The following is a 26,834-nucleotide window of genomic DNA, read 5'->3' as shown; positions in this document are numbered from 1 at the left end:
GTAACCAGGTGGCTGGTTTTGTACACAGGAACGTCTCTATCTATTTGTGCTGGAAGCTCCTGGGTCAGGATGGGAGATGCTACCAAAGGTGGTGGAGAATGATAGAGCTAAGATCTTGTGGGGGATCCAGATCCAAACTGGTTATGGCTAACCAACTGAACATTGTGGTGGTTGACAAAATACAAAAGAGAATTATAGTGATTAATGTAGCGATCCTAAATGACAGCAATATCCAGGAAAAGGAACACAAACTAAAGGAAATAAAAAAAATAAATAACTAAGGGGTGAAGGAGGAAGTTGAAAAGGTGCAGGGATTAAGGTATTAATGGTACTAGTGGTAATCAGAGTAATTGGAATCATGACCTCCAAACTGGGAGAAAAGCTCCAAAAGATACCCTAAATACCATCAGAGATCTCCGTCCAGACGAGCGCAGAACCCTAAAGCTACCAGTCCTCTCTGGTAGAGGACTCAAGCTTGAAAGAAGGGAAACTGTCCACTACGGTCACATGTGGAGTTTTTCTTTTCTTGTTTTTTGTTTGTTTGCTTTTAGTTATTATAAACAGAATTTTAATAATGATTATTGGGTACAAAAACAAAACCACTTGGAATCCGAGGCAGTAGTAATTACATGTAAAACTGAGCAGCCAGGGACACAACAGATAAAAACAAAACCAAAAAGGCGTATTTTACAGGGGAGAAAAAAAGAAACAGAAAGCGAGTGCTTGACAGCTAAACCTAAAAGATTTAACAGATGACGTTGCACAGCAGAAAGCTCATTGAGTGCATCTGTAATGCTAGTTGAAGTTTTGTTTTGGCTTTGTTGTAGACTGCTGTACTGCTACCAAGTCTTTTTTTATACGTTATGTTTCTGCAACACCAGATTTTGCTACACAGATGGGATAGTTTGTTATCTGGCATCCATTTCTTTTTAGTGTTTAATGTGCAGAGCATTTTGCTATTTCTACTTGTTTTTAAGTTGGTTTCTCTCACTTCCTGCTGAAGTCAGCTTATACTGTTCTGAGATTATTGAGAGATTTGCCCATTTATCACTAAGCCACTGCTGCTTAATTTGCTTTAATTGTTGAGTGAAATGTTAAATCACAATATTTTTACGAGGCAAGCAGTGGTCACACTGCAGACTGAATAGTAAGATTAATATTTTAATGTATTGTGATGAGCTGGGCCCAGTTGGACCATCCTTCATTGGGTGCTGACTTGTTTTACTCCTGGGTTTTGTGCACATTGCCTCGTGCATTTCCACTTGCAGCCAACAATATTGGTGTGTTTTGTTTGTAGCGGAGACATTTTAGAGTAAACAGAAGCGGCTCTAGGGAAGACAAAACAATGACAGTCTGCAAGGAAGCTGTTATTTAAAATGAAGAGAGTGGAGCTCTGCTCCACAGATGGATATTAACCAGCTGGGAATGGTCCTCATCTGCAATTGACGTCACAGCTACCACTTTCATGATGCCCTGAGACTCAAGCTTAAGTTATAAAAAAAAGGGGGAAAAAAGTGACTTCTTGAAAGTTTCTCAAACATTTAAGCTTTAATCAACAATCTGTTGTAAGAGTGTAACAATGTCTCTTTTTGTTTTTCAGCTTCATGTACGGGGAGCTCACAGACAAGGACACAACGGAAAAAGTTCGACTAACATTTGAGAATTATGAGATGAATTCGTTTGAAATACTGATGTACAAGAAGAACAGTAAGTAGCAAATCTAAATGTGAAGAAAGAGAAAAATGTGAACTTCTGCTCCCTTGTAATGCAAATGTATGCAGAGCCTCTGTAGGATACGGCAGAGTTCAAAGGCAGCCCAGAACATTTCTACCTCTGTAGAAATGTGCATATTGGTTGACAGCCAGACCAGATTTACGTTCCTCCAACAAATATGGTTGTGTGTGCTTGGAAAACATGGAAAATTAAAAATTTTATGAAATCAAGATTTCTGCCATAAATGAACTCACAGCTATTTCCTCCTAAAATAAGCAGATAATGCAGCAAATATGTGTTTTTCTTTTTGTTCTTTTAGGGACACCTGTTTGGTTTTTTGTGAAGATTGCTCCCATTCGAAATGAACAAGAGAAAGTGGTCCTCTTCCTTTGTACATTCAGCGACATCACAGCCTTTAAACAGCCCATTGAAGACGATTCTTCTAAAGGTTGGAGTCAATAAATACAGTTTGTTTAACTTCATGCCTTTTTATAACACGAGATGTCAACAAAAATTTATTTGCATCCACTCTTGGGCATCAAATAGCTCAGGAAAATCAAGTTAAGTGTTATTTCACAATACATGACAGGCGTGTGATCTACAGTGTATAATCCTGAGGCACAGGTAAAATTATTCTGTCAAGCACCACCATTCAGCCATATGCGTTGTGTATCTGCTCTGGGAAGTACACAGTCAGTCAGACACACACACCCCATTATAAACATTATCAATACTGAAAACAAATTTATTATCTCTGTTAAGATGACCAAAGTAGAGTACAAATAGGTGTAAGAGAGCAACCACAAATAAGCAAACCAGACAGAACAGGATGTTTAGTTACCATGAAACTGAGATCATTAGGGCTGTAATCAACCAAAGAAATTGTTGGTCGACTGAAGCCCTGAAAATTCAACTAAAAATCGACTCGGGCGTTGAGAGGGGGGGGGGGGGGGGGGGGGGGGGGGGGAATTATACACAAGAGGCGATTCGGGGAACATTATCTTTATTAAACATCCCAGATCTAGGGTCGAAGTACAGCCTGTGGGCACGGATTAAGGTAAAAGCAAAAAGATGCCGTTGTTGCAGGCGGGTGCGCCTGCAGTTATAAAACAAATAAACGATTATTAGACTAAAATATTGAAATATGTGGAATATATTATGTTAATTGCCTTTAATATAGCCCACCGTTTTTAGATGATACGCCATGTTCGTCGTCGAGCTGTGATATGCAAACTGTTGTTTGCAAATTTTGCACTCGACCTTTTTCCCTCCATCTATTTTGATAAAATGCTGCCACACTGCCGAAGTCTTTGACATGGTTGAAGGACTCACCAGCATCAAACGCTAAAACAAAAAAACCTCTAAATATTCAACAAACCACCAGACTCTGAGTAGCGTGGACATCCTTCGATCTCCCCCTCCCTGCATGAAATTAACACGTCATAAAATCGACCAATCAGAATTGTGGTTGACTCAAAACATATCAACCAAACAGTCGACCAGTCGACTTTGACTTTACAGCCCTAGAGATCATAGTTCAGGCTTGAGCAGCATCAGGCAGGATTCTGCTAAAAGCATCAGTTAAGACTTACATTTGGGACATGGCCTGCAGGCAACAATAACAACCATGGCTTTGTACTGTCTCAGTGTAGGCTGTAGATAAACAAAAAATACAGGAACCCAGCCAGGTTCAGCTTATTAGTAGCATCACATTGTGCTCACATGACATCTACTCAGCATCCATTTGAAAATAGTATATTAAACTAAAGCCAAAAAAGGGAAGTTATTATGCAACAGAATATTTTTGTTCATTTATTTGAGGCATTCTTTATTGTATAAAGAACCTAAAAGACACCCTAGCAGAAGCCAGACAAGTTACAAGTCCACTTTGGAACACAAAGAAAAACTTATTGATTATTTTAGAAACAAATTACTTAACTGCTGTAAATAGCAGAGCTGATTTACTAAAAGCAGCATCTGTCTCGTCAAATGCTCAACTCACCTGAAGTAGTTTGCAGTTTTCCTTTTTTTTTTTCCTTCCTTCTTCCTTTAAACGCCTAACACTATAGCAGAGGAATCGATCATTCCCTCTGCTGCTGACATGGATTTAACTATAGTTAATGAAGTAGCAGCCAATAAACTAAATACTATTTTGTAGGACATTTCTTTGTACATTTCATTGTGAGCATTGGGGTGCATGTGATAGTGGGATTGGAGGGGCTTGTACTCAAAAGCTGCATAGTGGACTGGAATTTTTTTTTTACCATTTTGTGTCAGGGACATTGAAAATGGGTTTCTTGTTGTTTTGTTTTTTTTTTTATCCATACATAGCACATTTTCAGGGCATTTATCCTAACACACTTTAGTGGCTTGCTGAAGTCACTGATACCTCACATGCAAGGGTGATAATCAATGATTGATCAGTTTAGTTAGCAAGTGCTTGGAAGTTGTTACTGTTACAGTACTGAAAAACGTATTTTCAGACATCAATTCTCATAAACTAGGAAAATAGGAAGCATCTTCAAAACCATCATGTTAAAGATCCAAACTGTGTGTGTTTGTAATTGTCAGGCTGGGGGAAGTTTGCCCGACTGACTCGAGCTCTAACAAGCAGCAGGGGAGTGTTACAACAGCTGCAGCCCACAGTTCACAAAGGAGAGAATGTCCACAAGCACTCCCGTCTAGCTGAAGTAAGCTGTATTAATGTGATTTATGATTTTAATCAGTAATAAAGGTAAAACAGTTGTGCATTGTTTAAAATATATAAAAAAAATGAGGCAACTGTCTAAGACAGGGTTACTCAACCTGTCCTACAAGAGTCCAGCAGGTTTTCCATGTATCCTTGCTCCAACACACCTGAATCAAATTAATGAGTCATTATGCAGAACCTGATAGGCTGTTTGATCATTTAATTCAGGTGTGTTGAAGCAGGAACACATTGAAAACTTGCAGGATTGCAGCTCTCATAGGACCGGATTTAGTAATCCTGGTCTAAGACATGCACTTAATTAAAACTGAGACATCATTATCCTCCTGCGGTGCATATTATTTACCTGTCTGCATTCTGTTTCCTGTTGTAAATTTCCTTTTGGCAGGTATTGCAGCTTGGTTCAGACATCCTACCTCAGTACAAGCAGGAGACCCCCAAAACACCTCCTCATATCATCCTGCACTACTGCCTCTTCAAGACCACATGGGACTGGGTCATCCTCATCCTCACCTTCTACACCGCCATCATGGTTCCGTACAACGTCTCCTTCAAGACAAAGCAAAATAACGTGACCTGGTTGGTGGTGGACAGCATCGTGGACGTCATATTCTTGGTGGATATTGTTTTAAACTTTCACACTACATTTGTTGGACCTGCTGGCGAAGTCATCTCAGACCCCAAGCTGATCCGAATGAATTACCTGAAGACGTGGTTTGTCATTGACCTGCTGTCCTGCCTGCCATATGATGTTATCAACGCATTTGAGAAAGTAGATGACGTAAGTGCTGAATGAAAGGAAACTATATCAGTAAGCATTTTAATTGTTTAAACCCTTCATGCAAAAATCAGATTGTTCCTGCTTCTCAAATATGAGAAGATGCCATTATGCTTTGGTTTAGGTGAAATAAATCAAATAAACTTAGGACAAAAGGTAAGGAAATTTGTGTTTGGGTGACTGTTTCTTTCTTGTAACAATGCTTCTTGGTAATAAATCTTATACTGCTGGAAAACGTGTTTAGTTGCCTTTTAAATTGTGCTGCATTTGTAAGGAAAATGCATTTGTGAGATGAGCAGCAGAGTTAAGTATGTGGGCTTCACCCAAGAAAAAACTTGCCAAATCTTTTCTGCCAGTGTGATGGTGTGGGACAACTTTTCCCTCAATGGAAAAACAAGGCTCTTCATCATTGGAGGTGATTTCAATCAAAGCGATATCAAGATGAGATTCTGCAACCAGTGACAATCCCATATCTCACCAGTCTGGTACGGAACTCTATCCTCCATGATGACCCTCACAGAGCTGGTTTTATCAGACACCAGCTTGCTGGAACAACCTGCTTGCAGTCCTGAACTCAACTCCACTGAACACTTGTGGGATCAGCGTGGGTGTGCTGTTTGTACCGGATCGACCAACACAACCACATGACTTTACTGACTTGGGACAAATGCTTGTTGAAAAATGGGATTTCCTTCAACCCGCATGCCATCCCACAGCAGTCTGGAGGAAGATGTGCCAGGCTGTCATGGCTGTGTATGGAGCGTCCTCAGGCTTCAATCATCCATAACCAAATAAATGACACCAAAGAAGAGTCAGTAGCAGAATAAGCTGTTTGGCATAGAAGATTTGGCAAGTTTTTTATGAGCACAGCCCACATGCTCAACTCTGCTGCTCATCCCACAAATGCCCTTTCCTTACAACAGAGAAATATTCTACCAAGCACTAATTTCCTTACTTTTTGTGCTAAGTTTATGTGGGATCTTAAAAAAAAATCACTTTCAAGAGGTGATTGACATTTTTCCTAATTTTCTGACATTTAAGAAGGAAAACTAAATGAGTTGACCTCCAGTCGATCTGTTGTGTCAGTGAGTGAAACTGATGGCTCTTGCTCTTTTCTCTTTCTTTGTTATTTCTTGTCTGAAAAGGGCTGCAATACAGTTGGTTTTCTGAGGTGTTGTGGAAAACAGGAGCTCCTCTAGAAAAAGGACTCAGTGGGCAGACGAATCTGGCAGGAGAAAAGTCCCTCTTGGTTTATTTGATTTATCACAGTACAACAGCCATTATCAAGTCCGGAGGGGGAGAGCCTCCATCCTTCCTACAACCCCGTCTTTTATATAGCTCCAGATAACCCTAGAGCAAAATCATGTTTTTGCCCACTTCCCTATTAGGGTATTCAACAGCAATACCAACTTGGACCACAATGTTAACAGTATATGTAATTACAGAAGTTAATCCACCCAATGACAACCTAATGATCACTGACCATCCCAATAGTTTATCATTTACACTTGCCAGTCAAAATTTTGGACACACTATCCCATTAAATCTAATGGGAAGGTGTGTCCAAACTTTTGACTGGTAGTGTATATCATGCTAACCCAGCCTTGCAGCCATTTTTTCTTCCTGTAATCGTTGGAGCCAGTAATAGGGAGTTGATGTTAAATGTCAAAAAAGGACATGGACTCATTTGCAAGAGGCTGGTTTCTGCCACTAATCTGGGGCATAGTTAATTAAAGTCCTAAAACTGACTTTTACAACGGTGATTGACGGATTGTTAGGGTTCCATGCAAGCACTCAGCAATGTTTAATGACCTCTGCAGATCAGATCCAGTTCACTGGTTGTTATTTTGTGTAGTAATGATGATTTCTTAGCATTGTGCCCAAGCACAATAATACGCTTGTTTGTGGAATTCTGAAGGTTTTGTTGTTGGGATCATTACTTGCTGGAGAGCATTGACAGGATATAGGGTAACTGGCACATTTTAATTGGGGAGGTGGTGTTGTAATGTTAAAACCTGTGCACCCTCCAGTGCACTGATGTGTCATGATGCCTCTATACTCTTTACACTTACAGACAGCTGAGAAAAGGACTAAATCATAAGAAAACATGGTTTAAACAAAGGCTTACACTTATGTTATTTTGGGTTGATTGGTTGTAACAAGATAGACCAGTTTTATATTCACTTGGTGTGGAAGGTGGTGAATGAAGGTTGAATGAAAAGCTGCCTGTCATCAGAAATGATTTTTTTTTTATTATTATTTACAAGAAGGAAAAATTTTGTTTTTTGTTAAACTCAAAAGCTGACAGAGGTGCTTACATGCTTAAAATTGTTCACTTTGCTCATATTAAATCTCTGCTTGAGGTCTTAATTTTCTGGAGATCTTATTTTTTTACTTCTCCAAATACACACTGAGTAAATGGAGCTTTGGTATCCTGCATTGACATTTTTAATTTCCTCATCGTTTCATTGTGTGTGTTTGTATTCTTAGTGCTTGGATGCATCGTAGCTCATGATGTATGTGTGTAAATGTGGCATTGTACAGGTGTAAAAATAAGGAAATAGCATTTAACAACACAGTTTGTAAAAGCAAACAGCTCCCTGTATGTTGGCTCATGTGGACTGTAGGTACTACACATAGTACAAGGAAAAATGAAAAGCAGTTGTAAAGCTTTTAAAAAGAGGTGTTTTTTTTTATCTCTTTAAGGCAGGCAGAGAGCAGCGAGTTGTTTTTGTCTGTCCAGCATTTTGATTCTTTCTAGTCTTTCAGGGCTTCAGCATACAAGTTCAAGTATTCAAGCAGAAACAGTCAGGGGGTCAACAGAAGAGAAAAACAAAAACCTTTTGTGATTTTAAAGGTTAATGTTGGTGTTATTTGATCTTCTCTGAATAATCAAGAGAAAAATAAAGCTGTCTGAAAAGCTTGTTTTTGTTGTCTCACAAAAACTGTTAAAAGCACATGAAAGAGCTGAACTGTTGCTTTTGTGAAAAGCAACTTCTGTAATCGTAATCAACTCCAGCTGGGTCTGAAATCTCAGTTAAGCTTATTTATTAGCATGTTTTTCAATTATATCCGCTCTATAAGTTCAGCTCCAAAATGTAGCTAACATTCACAGAGTAGGTTTTTTTTTAAAATCCAATTAAATATCTGTCTCTTTTGAAAGTTATCTTGGACTTGGGGAAATTGTAATGAACATTTTTTTACATTTTACGATCAGATATTTTATTGACCCAACATTAATCAGTTAATTGGAAAGAAAACAAACAACAAGAAACTAAATAAGAGTGATTAAACTATTGTCTGCTATTAAGTCTAAGCTGAAACATCTCACTGCTGCAGTCGTTAACACCTGACAGTAATAACTTTGATGGCTGTTTTTCCCTGAACAAATTACAAATTTAGATTAAAAAATTAATAAATAAAAAAGGGAAGATCATTGACAGGAAACAGCCGTCAAAGATATTTTTATCTGTTTCTAATAAAGCATTTAATGCATGCTTTGGTCATACTCTGCACATTTTACTATGCAGATTTTATTTAATTTTCTTTTTTTTTTCTTATTTCATGATTGATTATTGATTTTCTCCTGTATTCATTTGTTGCTTGCCAATGATCAAGTGTCCTTTCTCTCACTTGTACTTCATTTTTTTCTTCTTTTTCACCCCTCCATTCTGTTTGCATGGCCCCACTCCCCTCCTCTTCTGCCTGTGTTCATGCATGGGACGCGATGTGAAGAATTGGAACCACCGAGCTGTCACTCAAGTAGGCTTCAGTTTGATTAGAATATGATAATAAGCAGTTTTGCTTTTATTCTACTAATAAACGCACACATACTTGCAAAAAAAAAAAACCTGCAAAACTCTCCATTAGGCTCTAATATTAACAGCAGTTCTCTGCATTTCCCCAACATTTACTCTTGCTCTGACTATACCAGCCTGTAGATCAGCAAAATTATCAATGCAGGAAATAAATGTTGGAGAAGGCAAACTGAGATATGAACTATTCACTGTAGGTCACCCTGGCCTAAATTTGTGTTTGGTGGATTTTTTCTCTTCTTTAATAATACCAGTTGGTGTTGTGCTATACCTTGACTGTTAGCCCAATTAGTCTCTTAAACAAGGTATATTTGTAAGGATCATGCATTTGTGGAATGAGCAGCACAGCTAATCTCGGGGTTAGTGCCTCTAAAAAATGTGTCAATATCCCCTGCAATTTCCTGCTGTTGGTATTCATTTTTGTTTAGAGATTCAAGTGCTGCCAGGTGTGTGCCAATCACAGATATTTAACTCGCTGACTGGAGATCCTAAATCTTTGCAGTCTGAGACCTAACTCCATCCTCTAGGATGACAAAACTTCCCAGCACAAACCAGTATCACCAGTTTACCTCCAAAATTTGGGAGTGGAGTGGATGTTAATGGCGTCCTGCAGACCCGGTGCTATGGGAGGGCCCCAGGGGGCAAGGCCCGCCTCCCCTTCAGCCTTTTTATTTGACTTTATATACTTTTAAATATAATTTTAATTTATAATTATTTAATAGTTATTTTTTTAGTGGTACTAAATGATCAAAAGTAGAATCTGTTCCCATATATGCTTTTTTCATTGATAAAACTTATCTCTCAAGATATTTGCAAGTTGTGTGCATTTGTATATTTAATCTGCATGTAATCACCTTACTTAAAGAACATAATGCATTCTTTATGTTATCATGATCTTTGGCATGAAGTCAACTAGCTTTATTGAACAAGTAGCAGAAAGCGATCTAATGATAAGTGAAGAAAGGAACATTCATCAGGTGTCACACAGCAAGAATCAACCACTTCCAGCGTTCTGGACAATTCCAGCGATGTGAGGATACCTAACAAGGTAGCAACACCTGGACCAACTACAGGTGCATGTGTCCGGTCTTCTCCTCTTCCTCTGCAGCTGGATAAAACTCAGACCAACTTATCCTTACTAGGTGTTGCGGTTGTAAGTCACAGTTACATTTACTATGTCTGGTTTTTGTCTGCTGCAGATATTTCCTGATGTTTTTACAGAGCTGAAGTTGCACAAAATGAAACAGGATCAGTTTGGTTGAGCTCTAGTTGCCTTTCTCTAAGACGAAGTTATGTAAACTTGTGCAGGTTAGTAGCTTGCTGAGCGTTCCGCCACGGTTCCTCTTTGGCTGGGATGTGGAAGTTTGTTGAGTGGCTAGAGCCTGATGGAAACATCTGCGTTGTACTGAGCGTTATGTTGTTTTGGACCCAAACGTCTCTCACATAATGTTGCTGTTTAGGTTTTTATGATTAACTGATCTCGACCTCTGACAGTCTGTCATTTAATTCTAAAGTCCGATTATTGTTTGAAATGACTAGATTGACTTTGTTATTCATATTAAATGATAGTAGATTAGTAGAAATTGTAGAGGGGGACAAAACTTTTTTGTTTTTTTAATTGTATTCTATACCTAATCTGCTTGGATTTTGGTCAAATATTAAAATGTTAAAATGGAATTTGTCCTCTAATAAAGTCAAAATTCATGTGATAAATGAGGCCTGCCCTGGTACTCTGTCCTGGCGCCTGGTGCTGTGAGTCCAGACCTCAACCCAGATTAAGTCTTCTGGGATCAGCTTGAACATGCTGTACATTTCAGAGTGACCAACACATTCACACTGGTTGACCTTCAACAACTTCAGGTTGAGGAAAAGGATGTCCAAGCTTATGTGATTGTGTATGGTTCTTCCAGAAAGTGTAAAAATAGCCAACATCTGTTATTTTTTCCTTATTAATGTGGGACAGTGCAGTTCATCCAGTCTACTCATACCTAAAATGAATACCAACAGCAGAGTCGGCTTATTGCAGGGGAATTTTGCACATTTTTGGGAGGCACTACCCACACACTTAGCAACCAAATGCTGTAATTAAGGTTGTGTTGTTATTTTGTCCCCCCAAAGAGGATCAAGACCACATGAGTTTCTGCAGTGCAGCATTAACTTGCTTTATTAAAAGAACTGCTTAATTTGGTGTCAGAAGGAGCAAAATGAGGAACAAAATGATCTTAAGTAAAACAAAACATCTTAGCTATAAGAAAAGATCCTAACCCTCCAAATATAAACAGGAAAAACAAAAATACATAATTAGCAAAAATGGAAGAGGCTTCATATCCCAGCCGTTTCCCAGGCTTCTCTGCCTTTGCTTAGTATGACAAATGTTTTCTAGGTCTTCCAATGGACATTATCTTAAACCATTTCTTACATCAGTTTACAGCAGTTACCTCTCTAGAAACATTAACTGCATGTAACATGTAGACTGTAATAACTGTGATTGGCACTTCCTCTGTCCTGTTAACAAAATAGGCTATTTTTCTCCACATGTAATCCTCCTGGAAAACCAAAATTTAATGAATGTACATTTACTCTTTTTCTCAACTTCAGAATTCAACCTTCTTCTTTGTTACAGTAATTTATGCAGTTTTTATACCCCTTGTGTATAAATAGAGTAAATTCTATTTAATTTGCATTATTCAAAGCTGTGATTTAGATACCCCTTGGCCAAATGTCCTGCATCTTTACTCTATTTGATCTATTATATCAATAAAATGCCACTTTTATTAATCAAATTAGTTGAATAATGTCTTATTTAACAGTCGTTAACATATAAAAACAGTCATTAACAGAGTGGATGTAGACAGGTAATTATTATTGTAAGAATGGTTAGTTCATATTTAAAATTATATTAAATTGTATTACATTATTTGATTAGATAAAACATATTATGTAGCCTAAATTAGTTGTCAGTTTGAGCCACAAGACCATAGTCAAGTAGACAGTCAGTTTAAATAAGTTAAGTTACTTTACAAAACATCCTAAAATTGGATAATCAAACTTGGTCAAGCAGTGTCAAACTTGAGGGTTGATGTTCTCGTTGCTAAGGGGCATTATACAAGTATAATAAATTAGAAAAGGTGAAAAAGTTTCAGTGACAGACATAAACTGGCATTACCATGGTTACACGCTTGTATCTTAGCTACAGTGGAGAAGAAGAAGGAAAGGTGCAACAGAGGAGTGATTGACCAGACTGCTCTGAGCAGCATGCCTGGGAATGATGAATAATGAATTTAAATAGAAAAATATTCTCATTTTTGCCTTGATCGGCCCAACAGTATTGCTGTTGTTTCACAATGTGATGGCTGCTGTTCTCTTGAAGCTTGTTGAACTACTTATTAGCTACTTATTTCCAAAGTTTTTTATTGCACTTACAATGAGGATCTCAGTTTATCTTTCACTTCACACTACACTGTCTTCTCTGCCGCCTCTTTTCTATCTGTAGGGGTGGGGTGGGGTCTGACGGAGAAGACTGGCTACAGTTTTACTGGATACGAAGCCATAACACAATCAGTAGTTTCCCCTTTCACTTATTAAAAAAAAATCCATAGCAACCTTTAAGTAGAAGTGATCATACTCTTCATCCAGACATGAAGCAAACACCTTCAGATACAAAGCATATAAATACATTGATATAAAAAAAAATCCCAACTATTCCTCAAAATTTCTTTCATATTGATGGACTCATAAACTTTTCAGGTTATAAGCACAGTTTTACTGATAACTAAATTGTGTCATCTCAGAGCTCTAAAGTGATTTTAGACAAGCTGGGGCTATGGTGTCTAGCAGGCAGCTTGATTAGATCAAGTGACAGCAAGCACTGCAGTTGTACTCGCATTGCAGACCACAGCACATTAGCTAAATCAATACCCCTGATAGTGCACGCAGACACATACAGAATACCACAGGCTGTAAACGCCAAAGCAGAGTGATGGCATTGCAGTTGTCTGTTTGAGTTATTGAGTGGGTGTTTGAGGCCACATTTAAGCTGAGTTGTCATTGAGGAGCTGCTAGCATAACTTTTCAAAGTTGTAAAATTTCCTCAGAAACAAATGATATATATATAAAAAATATATCAAAGCAATAAATGTTTTTTTTTATAATTTGGTGAATTTTGTGTTTGCTGTTATGGTTTTTATGCAAAGTAAGGCTTTTCCATCTTGCAATATTTTTTTTTCATCTAACAAATAACAACTGGTTCTGTGTACACAACACCTCCAGCCTTAATAATAATAATAATAATAATACATTTTATTTTAAAAAAGCGCCTTATCAAAGCACCCAAGGACACTGTACAAACATAAGACATTAAAAGTAAGCAAAACATTAAAAGCACAAAACAGAATAAGTGATAGGGGAAGGAAACACTGTGGAAAGATGTATATGGACTTAGGGGGGATAAGACTGTCTGAACAGATGAGTTTTGAGTCTGGATTTGAAGAGAAGGAAGGAGTCCACTGTACGGAGATCAGGAGGGAGGGAATTCCAGAGATGAGGAGCCGAGCGACTAAACGCCCTGCTCCCCATTGTTGCCAGACGTGCCGGGGGAACGGAAAGCTGATGGGTATGGGAGGAACGCAGTGTGCGGGAAGGGGTGTGTGGATGAAGGAGATCAGAGATGTAAGATGGAGCCAAGTTATGGAGTGCCTTAAAAGTGATGATCAGTATTTTGTAGATGATCCTTTGTTTGATGGGGAGCCAGTGGAGTTGTTGCAAGATGGGAGTGATATGATGAGCAATGGGGGTCCGAGTGATAACACGTGCGGCAGAGTTTTGGAGGAGCTGCAGCTTCTGGAGGGACTTATTGGGGAGGCCAAAAAGAAGTGAATTGCAGTAGTCAATGCGGGATGTGATCAGGCTGTGAACTAGAATGGCAGTAGTTTGGGAAGTGAGGGAAGGACGGAGACGAGAAATATTACGTAGGTGGAAATAGGCGGACCGGGTGATGTTATTAATGTGAGACTGGAAGGACAATGTGCTGTCGAGGACGACACCCAAGCTCTTAACCTGAGGGGAGGGGAGGACAGTTGAGTTATCAAGAGTAATGAAACATTTATTGGCTTTGGATAGGGTGTGAGGTGTGCCTACCAAGAGGACTTCCGTTTTAGAGCTGTTTAGTTTTAGAAAGTTGGATGAGAACCAAGACTGGATTTCTTCAAGACAGAGGGTGAGGGCGGTTGGTGGGAGCGAGGCAGATGGTTGAGTTGAGAGGTAGAGCTGGGTGTCGTCCGCGTAGCAGTGGAAATTGATATTATATTTACGAAGGATGTGGCCGAGTGGGAGTATGTAGATGATAAAAAGGAGGGGGCCCAGTACAGAACCTTGGGGCACTCCAGCGGAAACGGGGTAGGAAATAGATTTATGAGATTTGAGTTGTATGAACTGTGTTCGATCAGAGAGATATGAAGTAAACCAGGCTATTGGGGTGTGAGTGATGCCAAGAAATGAGAGTCGACTTAGAAGAGTAGCGTGAGAAATGGTATCAAAGGCTGCTGTGAGGTCCAGGAGAATGAGGATGGAAAGCAGTCCAGAGTCGGAAGCCATGAGTAGGTCATCAGAAATTTTGATAAGTGCAGTCTCGGTGCTGTGGAGGGGACGGAAGCCAGATTGAAACTGCTCATAAATATTGTTGGACAGCAGATGATTATGAAGTTGAAAGGCAACAGATTTTTCTAAAATTTTGGAAATGAAGGGGAGATTGGATATGGGACGAAGGTTGATGAAGTTGGTTGGGTCCAGGCCAGGTTTCTTCAGAATGGGCGTGACTGAGGCAGATTTGAGTGAAGAAGGGACCAAACCAGAACTCAATGAAGAGTGGATGATTTTGGTAATGAGAGGCGCAAGTGAGGAGCAGCAGGATTTAACCAGGATGGAGGGAAGTGGATCAAGGTGACATGTGGAAGGTTTGGATTTATGGATAATGTCAGAGATGGTTTGGACTGAGGGAAGGTCAAAACTAGAAAAAGTGGTTGTAAGAGATGGGAAGGAGGTAGTGGGGTCACCTCCAGCGACTGCAGCTCCAGTTGAAGTGAGGTGTGTATGGATATCTGTGATTTTGGAAGATTTTGGCCTTGAAGCAGATGAGCTCCAGCAGCAGGAGACCACAGTAGGGGCCACTCCTGTCAGCTAAGAACAGGAAACTGAGGCTACAATTTACACAGACTCACCAAAACTGGACAATAGGAGATGGAAAAACATTGCCTGGTCTGATGAGGCCCAATTTGAGCTGCTATATTCAGATGGTAGGCGCAGCATTTGATGTAAATTCCAGCAGGCTGCTGGTGGTATAATGATGTGGGGACTATTTTCTTTGCACATTTGCATTACTTACTACCAACATGACACAGCCTTCCTGGGTATTGTTGCTGACAATGTCCATCCCTCTATGACCACAGTGTAGCATCTTCTGATGGCTACTTCCAGCAGGATAATGCACCATGTCACAACGCTCAGATCATCTCAAAGATCTCAATCCAGTAAAGCAGCTTAGGAATATTTGGTATAGTGGAACAGGAGCTTGTCATTATGGACGTGCAGCCAACAAATCTGCAGCAACTGTGACGCTATCATGTCATTATGGAGCAAAATCTCTAAGGAATGTTTCCAACATATAGTTGATTCTATGCCACAAAGAATTAAGTCAGTTCTCAAGACAAACTCGGGTTCAACCCAGCACAAGCAAGGTGTACCTAATAAAGGGGCCAATGGGTTTATTTAAAAGAGGAAGATCATTAAATGGCAAAAAACATGGCTAAGTTTTTCACCAGTTGCTAAACTAAAAATAGTATATTTAGAAAAATATACAAGTGCTCATAATAAGTATTAATAAAATTTATAGTCACAACAATAACATTAGATAATCGCATAATAATTCCTTATATATTCAAAAACACAAGATACTGTCGCATAGCATTTGAATTACATAAACTTTAAAAATCAATTTTCTTGCTTTCTGTCTTCCTTTAATTTTATTTCTGATCTTTCTCTTCGCTCACTTCTATTTCAGGGGATCAGCAGTCTGTTCAGTTCTCTTAAGGTGGTCCGGCTTCTCCGTCTGGGTCGGGTCGCCCGTAAACTGGATCATTACATCGAGTATGGTGCGGCTGTTCTGGTGCTGCTGGTGTGTGTTTTTGGACTTGCTGCGCACTGGCTGGCTTGCATTTGGTACGTCTCTTATCTCCACCTCCTCTCTCTATAGAACATAACAGAATGTCTTTGTCGTCATTGCATGTAACGAACAGTGAAATTAGTGTGTCTTCAAAGTGTGAGTTTTTATGACTCTGTAGCATCTTCCATATCATAGTAGTGCGAACAGTTCATGAAAAGAGTGGCAGTGGAAGTTGTCAAAAAGGGGGGTAAATTAAGATAAAATATAAGAAATACCCTTTTAGGTTGTAGTATCTGTTTAGGTGCTTGATGGCTAAATTGCACAGCCAATGATAAAACTGACATGTAACTTAATTAGGAGCCAATTTATTACAACATGTTTGTTTTCAAGCATTAAAACTATGTTTTTTCTTATCTCAAGACAAGAAAAGTATTCTGGTTGTAATACAATTAATATTATTTTTTTTATTAATATGTAAATTTATGGAGCAAGGGCCTGCAGGGTCTAATCAGATTATCTATTCTGCAGGGGGCATGTTTGTTGGAAGCATTAAGTTTCCATCATGTGCCTGATTCATTATCTTTATGAGAACATTTACACAGAGTGACGCAGATATCATCACAAGTTAATGTCTTACATACATAAAAACAGGCTGAATGCATTTCATTGTTGATAATGCACACACATTTTTCATTTGCAGATGTCCTTTGTTTCCATTATATTATCCTCCATTTAAAAGGGCCACTTCTGCACATGTTCACACATTTCTAGTCACGCACAGAGGCTTGAACCAAAGTTATTACCATTGTGTGTTGTGGGTCCCGACGGTATAATCATACCTGAGTGAATGAAGCTGGTGATGCTCCAAAACCAGACAGCAATACCAGTAAAAATAGCTCCTGCGTGGTTTCTGTGGTTGCCATGGTCACATGCGGAGCCGGATCACCGACTTGTGAAAAGTTAAACCATCATCAACTGGGATGACAGCAGCAGCACCCTCTTTCTGCTTGGTGCTGACATTTTCTGCACAGCAAAAGCCACACTTGGTTGCAGCTCTTGTCACCACAACAGAGCTGTAAAAGAGAAAAAAATAATCCTACTATGCGATTAAAATACTGGGAAGTTTTACTTCTTCAGGGCTTTATTAAAAATGTTCAAATTTAACAGTCTGCTGGGTGCATGGGGAAAACTGCTTACAGTGAGACTGGATCTGTTTCTCCTGTAGTGAGCAACGGAGGAAAAATACAAATCCAAAAAGCGAAGAAAAACAACATATAAACATTGTGTCATCATATTCACATCTTACTGACTTGAAAACCTGAAAGAAACAGGTATCTTAGAGGTTTCATATAAGAATCCATCTGGTCTCCAACACAAACTTGAGGCTTTAAATTGCAGTTTTACATGAAATGTTTGAAAAACAAAGAGTGAACGTTTGTTTATCTCGCTCTAAAAATCGCCATGAATCTATTCACAAACCTTAAGTGTTTCATTTATGACTGAATACCTGCACCAACATTTCTATCAGCTTCAGCTACATGGAGCTAATACTAATGATAGCTTGCGCCATGCTAAGCTAAAACAGTGACCACAGCTAACAGAGAAACAAGAAGACTAGTGGAAAGATCCCTGCCTAACATATCATTTTAACAATGTACAGGGCATCTGGTAAAATTTGTGTTGTACATTTTTATTTATTTATTATTTTGGGGACTTTTAACATCTCTTTTGGCAAGGTTGTATTTTTGGTTGCATCTTCTTGTTAATTTTTTTTGGCTCTCTTTAATGTTAGCATTTTTTTCAAGTAATTTTTAATGTCTGAATTTTTCTTTTTCATTTTTTTTTTCTTGTATTTTGTATAGTATCTTCTTTTTGACCAGTCCTCATCTCTTTGGTCAATTAAGCCTTTCTGGAATCATCCATGTGTTTTTTGTTTTTTGGGTTTTTTTTTTCTGTCTAGGTATCTTTTGGTCATTTTGTGTCTGTTGTCACTTTTGCCCATTTTATGTCTCTTTGCATCTATTTAGTGTCTTCTTGTAGTTTTTATTTTTCTTCCTTTTTTATTGTCTTTTTATTGTCTAATGGTTCCCCTTGTGAAATATTTTTATCCCCTTGAAACCAATTTAGGTTTTTTTTTGTGGTTTTTTTCATGTATCTTGTTTCTGTAAATTTTATGGTCTCTTGTTTTCTTTGTTTGTTCTGTTTTTCCCACAGAGATTATTGTGGTGATATGGCTTTTATCTCATTGTGTGTGTTTGTGTGTGTCAATGTGCATTTTTGTGGGGATTTTATGTTCCTTTGTAGTTGCTTGTAGCTTTGTGGTCACTTTGCTTATGTCCTCTGTGTATAGTGAACATTTAACTGGCAAAACAAATGAACATTTAGCTCAAAGCACGGCTGTGTCTTCACAGAGTCATTAGCTCGCTCTTGACCTATTCTGAAACTTAAAAGCATGGAGTGAATGATGCATAAGTATTTGTGCTGAGTTCAAACATCTATGATCAGAGCCATCAGAAAGTCTCATGATCAACAATCAAAAACCTTTTTGTATATGGATGTAGTGATTTTTCCTGATCTATTTTATAGAATAAGTAGAATTAGTTCTCTTTCATGGACACCACAAAAGATTTGGAAAGGCTTTCTACCAGAGGTGTAACAATATATTGATCTACATTTGTTAAATTATCAACTGTCCAATTGCATTGATCCAAATAGAAAATATTGATAAAACATCTATAAAGCAAGCATTCATAAGAAGGAGTTGTTTAGGTATTGTTTTAATTAGCAGAATAAAATGTTGAAATTCAGAGGTGTGATGTGTTACTATACTTTGTTGGACACTTTAAATAGGAGCAAGGTTTACACGTGTTCAAATAGAAATGCATTCTTTTAGTTTTATGTGAAAATAATAAAGCTCAGTTTGAACAAATTTGGCACTATTTTTGTTAAAAGGGCAGCATGATTTTCATTTTGATTTAATTGTCTGATTAAACTCAGGAATTACATTTTATTATAGTTTAGTTGTTTTTTTTTTGTTATCAGATGTATTCAGAAGTGATTGTGTTTAATAAGCATCAGATAATGTCTGATATTGATTAATTTCTCCTGAATCTAATTGAATCAAAATTCTTTCGAGGTAGAATTTATTACTGTTGCAAAAATGTAATTATTATCCATTAAACTGATATAATTTTGAATTGTGATCAGACTTGTGATTTACACCTCTATTTCATGCTGAATGTAGATATTGACTCTATTTAAATTTTAAGATTTTTTTCTACAATAAGTAGTGAGATTTAGCATCATATATATTTATATTTATATGTAGGCAGGTAGCTGTATTCTGGCAATCTCGTGGGATTTCTTGGTTTGTCCAAGCACTTGATGGATTCTGCTTACCATACTAAAGGATACTTAATTTTTATTTCTTGTGGTGGACAATGATTGTATGACAGTAATTGGTCTTTTCTATGTTTACACTGTATCCTGAAATTGTTTAAATGAAAACAATCAATTTCGGTAGTGAGTATGTTGGTTGCCCTAGATATATTAAAATATCGTCTGCATAGCAGGGCATTTTATATTCACTATCTTTAATAAAAGTCCCCCTAATGTCTGTATGTGTTGAGCTGGTGGGTCTAAATATCATACAGTATAAAGAAAACCTCAATTTACACAATAGAATGCTGCTGACAACAATCTCAAACATACAACTCTTCAGTCTCACAAACGGTGGTCTGTCATCACATGACCAAAAATAGCCACACACCTACAGCTGTTGAATTTTTCACATTTTTTCATCATAATTGGCATCTTAATAATTTTGCATCATCATTCTGATGATGTATGATGGTGTAATGTGATGTAAATATATCACTTACTTCTGCTCTCTGTTTAACCACTATCATTTAATTGAGATGCCTTGTGTACTAAATGACTGATTATTTGCTATTCAGGTACAGCATAGGTGATTATGAGGTTATCGATGAGGAAAATAATGTGACCCGCATGGATAGTTGGCTCTACATCTTGGCTGAGACGATGGGCAAGCCATTCCATTTCAACGCCAGTTCAGGGGACTGGGAGGGTGGACCAAACAAGGACTCTGTCTACATCACTTCCTTGTACTTCACCATGACCAGCTTGACCAGCATCGGCTTTGGCAACATCGCCCCGACGACAGACGGAGAGAAAATCTTTGCAGTGGCCATGATGATGATTGGATGTGAGTGGAAGCTCTTTATTTTTCTCTTAGATTTAGCAAATACATGGCACATGGGATGTCCAGCTATGCTCTTAAAAGCCGCAGTTACTTGAATAAGTGAATTATAAATAAAGCCATCAAAGTTGAGAAAATAAAAAGCTGAGCAGCATGTCCAGAATATGCTGCTCAGTCTGATTTCATTTCACTGTCAGACCTGCTATCAGCAGTTTTTATTTAATTTATAGTATCACTGACCTCTCTCTTCAGTCATGTCTCACTGTGCAATGTATGTATCACCCCAAATGGGAACCTGCCTTTCAACTACAGAACTTTTAGACTATTAAAGTTATTTATTACACTCTTTTATTACATATGCTATACAGGATTGATGTTACAGAGAATTTCGTGGCACATGTGCAATGACAATAAAGATTATAGTCTATTCTATTATATTCTATTCTCAAACCTTTAATTATTCTGAAGACATAGATATTTATCTCTTGTAATTAAAATATTTAATTACATAAGTATGAGGTTATGAGATTAATGCTACTGTACACCACAGGGTCAATCTTTAGTTAGCAGAGAAAAAACAGAGCCATAATAAATCCATACTCATGGTTAATAAACATTCTTACAGACTCATAATTCATGCATTTGATATGCGATCCAGATGAAATATCTTTACTAAATGTTTGGCAATTCATGCTCACAGAATTGTAAATTGTGCACACAAATATTTAATGACTTCAGAGGCCATGAAAGTGTGCCAATGTGTGAATAAACCTACAGAGCTAACGCCAAAAAACTGAAGATTTAATTAAGTGTAGTTCAGAAAGCCCTCATAGTACTTCGTCTCACTGGGGTGCATGCTAATGTGCTTAGCAGTGGGAAGCCCAGAGTAGCTTGCTTTGCACAAGTTCTTCTGTCTGAAATTCATGACAGATGCTTAACTGTTTCTCAACTGACTGACTCAAATTAATGACACACATCAAAGTGCAGTGTCTCTGTCAACAGTCTGGATAAAGGCATATGCCTGTAAATCAATAAGGCTGAATTGGATGATTTACACTGGACTGAGCCTGACTAGATTTTAGTTTTATGGATGGACAAGTCAAAGTTTGATATCTTGAGTTCAAAATGTTCTTTTGATGATTGTTGTCAGATAGCAGTGTGTAACCTTCACTGTGAAGCATGGGCAGAGGGGGCGGGATCAGTGGTACTTTGGGTTGCTTTGCTGCAGGTGAAGTTTGGGAACCTGGATATCTCTGCATCTTTGTGCAAGACCTTTAGGACCTTTCACAGATCCTAACTTTGTGATGCAGCAAAGCAGTCAAACTAAATTCAAACAGGACAGGGAGAAATAGCAGCTCGCTAAATTGAAGACTAAGTTTATGACTTTAGAAGATCAAAGCTATTTGAGGAATTTATCTGTTGTCTGTGAGTGGCATGGTGGCTGTGAATCGGTGGTTAGAATAGTTTTCCTCCAGCTGGAAGGTTGGCAGTTGGATCTTCAGGCTTTCTTTATGTTAAAGTATCCTCAGGTGAGTTACTGAGCCAGAACATGTCTCTAATACACACATGTGTGTGATGGAAGAGAGAGAGTGCTGCATATTTTAGAAAAAGAAGCACTCTATGAATGTAAGTAACTGTGTGAATGGTTAAAGGTTGAAAGGTTTTAGGATTTTTGCATTTCCCAACAATATGAATACTACTACTACTGGAGTTTGCAACAGCATTCATATGATCATTATTGTTATGACTATTTTTATAGATTTATTCATTTGAATTTGACTGAGGAAAAGTCTTCATGTGGATCATATTGTAATTATTAATTGTATTTATTATCAGCAAATCGATTTAGTCACTGAAAATGAATTTTTATAGTAGTAGTTTAATCATTTTAATAGTTTAAACCCTCTTAGCTCTGGACTGAGTCATTTTAAACTTACTTTAGCTAAATTCTGATTAGATCTTAAATTAAACAAATGGTTGTTAGTAGATACAGAACAATAGTTTCCAAAGGAAATTATTCCTAATGAAACAGAGGAAACTAATATCTGGATCTTATGTTAGCAGGCTTTAACAGTCCCCAATAAGCTGTCACTGAAAAATGTAAATGACTGAGAGAAATCAGAATTACAGGCAGGTTTGAAACAGAAGATTGCTTCCCTGCTGTTACCTAAGTTACATAACAGCCTCTTGTAGGAGTAAACCTAAACTATCCATATTGGATGTAAACATATCAAACTGCACTGGAGAAAACCCAAATAAGTTTCAACTTAAAGTGTTTTTTCAGTTTCAGATTTAGAACAATGACACAACACTACAGTGCCATTTTTGTCCACCCAGTCTGCTGTGTGATGCGGTGACTTATTCAGTGTTTCTGAGGCATACAGTTGAAAAACCTCAGAAAAAAACAAAACCAACAAAAACTGAAATTTGAACAAGAAGACTTTGTATCAGATTCTGAAACTATTTCAACATTTGGTGTAATTTAAGTTTATAAATCCATAAGTGTTTACGTTTTGGTATGAATCGTGTCTTTTTAGTTTGAATAATGTCATTTAATCTACCCGTTTCTCTGGAGTTACCTGATTTAAAAAAAAAATACAGTACTGAATCCTTCCCTAACCTTTTAGGAAAACATCTAATCTGCTAAGATTTTTACAGCATTTTTTTCCACAGCTCAGTATTAATAAAATATCTTCTGCTGATGCGACTCATAAGGTGGTGTGCAGTACGAGGCCATTATGTGTGACTGCACATGGAGAGGAACACCTCTGAGCAATAACTGACGCTGCCAGATCAATTTAGCTCAGCGCTCCCTCCAATCCCTCTGCAATCACCCCTCACCTCCATTGTACTTTTGTCAGCCACAATCTCAACCCTGAAACGACCCCCCCCCACACACACACACACACACATTTCTCACTGATTTGGCTGTTGGGTTTATGAATACATTCTCAGGGGAACTGGCAAAACTCATTTGCAGACTTGTCTTTGTCTAAAATTTTCATTGTAAGAGACAAATCATCTTAAATATGTAAAAATCAGACCGCCTCGGGAGGATTCGGTTGTAGATGCAATCTTGCGGAGTCCACGGCTCTTCTCTATGAAATATGGATGCTCTGATACTGAGCTATTTTTACCAGCAGCACTGGATCGGTGCTGGCAGCAGAGGATCACAGCGTGACGAGGGATTGCGGGGTGGCATGGGGAAGAGTTGGAGGGGGTTGGGGTGGGGGGCTATACATATGTCCTGTTTCTATAGCAACTGTTGGCCGGGGGCTAGAGTTTCTGACAACTATGTTTTAACTATCTTTAAATGAGCCAGCTGTTTGATGGTGAGCAACGTGCGATGAAGTTGTGTATGGCAGCAAGCGAGGTGTGAGGAGTGATGTTGTCGACTGGCTGAAGCTTTGTTCTTCACAGATTGGTTGAGTTTCCTTTGTTACAGCATTTCCTGCTTGTCAGAAATGTGAAGATTGCCATCTGTGCTCGTTCTTGTGGTGCAGTCGTCCTCAAATATTTCATATTTGATTTAATAGGCTCAGATTTTTTAGAAACCTTCCCTGAACTCCGCTGATTTTGATTCCTGCGGATGTGCAACCAAACAGTGTTAAAGCAGTAAGGAGTCTCATAGCAGCTTGCTGCTTGATAATGTGGCTCCACAGCTGAGTGATGTAATGAAAGGATGAAAGTTGTGGTTTATCTTCCCCTCTTGAGGAGCTTTTGAGCACTTTTTAATTAGTATTATTCCCCTTGCAGTTTTCCAAAACTTTGATTGTGCACCTTGAAATAAACAAACATGCACAAGTGCACGCACAGGTTACTGTCACCATCTGAAGATAATTGAAATGTTTGGCTGGCATGTTTCCTCTCTGTCCCTTCTAGCAGGGCTAATTAGGGCTCTGGTGCCAAGAGAGCACTGCTCACACAGAGCAGACATCTGATGGCTTTGATCCACACACATGCGCCAGCTGTTGCACCAGTTCAACCACCTTAGAAGTGCAGCTCTGCTCTGTCTGTTGCTTTTCATGTAATTCTTCACACAAGACAAAAAGAATTCCTTTTTAATATCAATCTCAAAATGTTGCCTTAACTGTACTTTTTCTTTTTTCTTGACAGGAATTTAGATGAATATATTTAGTTGCAGTTGTGATAAACGATGCCTAATTTTCCAAGTGATTTAATCAAAGCATTAACTGCATAAAACAATATTAAATCTGAGGCAGTATGTGGTGTTATACATCGTGTAATGAGTATATAAATATAAAGACCTTGATATTATTGGTCAGGCAGATTTCTAACAAGCCAATTGTTACTTTGCAGAATTGAAAGAAACTTCCAGAACAGCAACCGTCAGGCCATCACGGTAGAATGGTCAGACAAAAAACATTCCTCATTAATGGAAATTTGCCAAAAGGAAAAAGCCAAATTGTCTGATTTGATTAACCAGACTGATGGGACTGCTTGTTAACTCATTAATACCATCCCTGCAGTCAAACACGGAGATGCACACATATTTTGTTTTGGAAAGCTTGTCAGCAAAGAGAAGAGGATGGTCACCTGAAACTAATGGAGCAGTACTGACTCAAAATTTTCTCAGAGTGCTCAGAATTGATGTTGTGTTGCATTTCAACAACCTATCGACTGGGAGCATGCAGTCAATGAAACACAGGAGCAGCTTAAGGAGAAAGTCTTAAATCATTGTAAAAAAAATCTTTTGCACAACTTTTCCTACACACACGCTTGTATTTGTGAAAAAAACGTGCACATCTCATGCATTCTTGTTTTTATAATATTGTTTCATTTTAACCTGTGGGTGCTACAAATAAATGCAGCTATTTGCAATGGTTGTGTGCCATAATGACGTCATTAGACGAACTTGCAACTTCAGACAGAAAATCACTGCTTTAGGTTTTAGAGCACCGTTCCTAAGCTGTGTGGATCTGATGTTGTTTGTGTGAGCCGATACGCTTCAGACTGTAATCCAATTACTCTTATCTCCCTGGGTATTTCGCTTTGAATTTACTGAGTCAATCTCTCTGTTCTCTTTCTTTTGCAGAGGTTTTCATGCTTTTTGTAATTTCCGAAGTGAGTCTTTAAATTAAAGCAGATTTTATTTCTTCTACCTAACTTTACATTTGGTTAAAAATGTGCTTTTCTTTGCTTTTATTTTCATTGTTGCATCTGCAAACAGTTTTTATATGCAAGTAACTAATTTAAAAAAGTGCCTCCATTCATTAGAATGGAACTTTAGCTCATGCATTTATAAAAGAGAAATGTAAGCATGGCTTTATAAATCTAGATTGGTCAATACTCATTTAACCAAATTTAGCATCTCTAAAGAGACTCAAAAATGCCAGTGCACTGATAATTCCACTGACTTTAGAAACAGGTTATGCAGGTTTCTCTATAGAAATAGAGAAACCTGTATAAAAAAGAGGCTTCTACTGATGCAAAGCTGGTCTAAACACATACAAAATGTAGGGGTTTTTGATCATCTACAACCAGACTGCCTCGGGAGGTTCAGGAGGTGATGGCATATTTTAAAGCCCTATAACACATTTAAGGACCAGACAGTGAATTACATAGTTTTGAAAGGATGATTTTTGTTTGTATTTATAAAAATTTTCAACATCCAGTCCATGCAAACATATATAACCTTCATATCTATCCCTCAAAAGCAAATGGCATAAAAGATTTATTCGTCATCTTCAAGGGGGTTTGTCTGTGGGGTATGGGATTAGTGGTTGGGTAGGAGGGTGGGGGTGCTTTTGTGTGCTTTACCTGTGTGAGTGTGCGAGAGACAATAATTGGATGTGTTTTTGTTTTTAATTTGGTGGTGATATGCTTGGGTATGTGAAGTCTAATTTTTAATTTTGTTTTCTTGTTGATATTTAGTTGTTATTGTTGTGTAAAGCACTTTGTTCTGCTCTTATGTATAAAAAGTGCTATATAAATAAAATTTTGATTGATTTTAAAGACCATACAACTTACTTTCTTTTCCCCCCCTCAGCTCTCCTTTACGCCACCATCTTTGGTAACGTTACAACCATCTTCCAGCAAATGTACGCCAACACAAATCGCTATCACGAGATGCTCAACAGCGTCCGAGATTTTCTCAAGCTTTATCAGGTGCCCAAAGGCTTGAGTGAGAGAGTTATGGACTACATTGCCTCCACCTGGTCCATGTCACGGGGTATAGACACTGAAAAGGTATGTCAGTATGTGATTACTGTTTGCTGGTATGTTGTCATCTCCATTAGAAACGGATGGAGTTTTGTTATACGTACAACAGTCTACTTAAACAGCTTTCTCTCTGAAGTTACCACACTCCAGATGAGATGAAAGGAATAAACCTTGTACACTCTGTTGGTTTTACCCCTCAGTGTTTGTACAAACAAACCAAACATAATGTGTTAATAAGGCAGTTGTGGACATCAATTTAGTTT

At 38.1% G+C, this 26,834-nt stretch overlaps 1 protein-coding gene across 2 annotated transcripts in view; it reads left to right on the top strand.

Annotated features, from left to right (window-relative positions):
• Nucleotides 1–26,834, top strand: part of kcnh1a (potassium voltage-gated channel, subfamily H (eag-related), member 1a) — a 57,559-nt gene that overhangs the window by 10,532 nt on the left and 20,193 nt on the right. For both annotated transcript variants that reach the window (XM_042010835.1, XM_042010834.1), the window contains 8 exons: nucleotides 1,601–1,707; nucleotides 2,033–2,161; nucleotides 4,285–4,403; nucleotides 4,809–5,201; nucleotides 8,934–8,960; nucleotides 16,068–16,225; nucleotides 20,126–20,394; nucleotides 26,399–26,598. In XM_042010835.1, the coding sequence (XP_041866769.1) occupies nucleotides 1,601–1,707; nucleotides 2,033–2,161; nucleotides 4,285–4,403; nucleotides 4,809–5,201; nucleotides 8,934–8,960; nucleotides 16,068–16,225; nucleotides 20,126–20,394; nucleotides 26,399–26,598 (1,402 nt within the window). The remainder of the gene's footprint in view (nucleotides 1–1,600; nucleotides 1,708–2,032; nucleotides 2,162–4,284; nucleotides 4,404–4,808; nucleotides 5,202–8,933; nucleotides 8,961–16,067; nucleotides 16,226–20,125; nucleotides 20,395–26,398; nucleotides 26,599–26,834) is intronic.

This window comes from Melanotaenia boesemani, chromosome 16, assembly GCF_017639745.1.
Source record: "Melanotaenia boesemani isolate fMelBoe1 chromosome 16, fMelBoe1.pri, whole genome shotgun sequence".
In the NCBI taxonomy this organism is placed as follows: domain Eukaryota; kingdom Metazoa; phylum Chordata; class Actinopteri; order Atheriniformes; family Melanotaeniidae; genus Melanotaenia; species Melanotaenia boesemani.
This window is presented reverse-complemented; position numbering and strand designations above follow the sequence as displayed.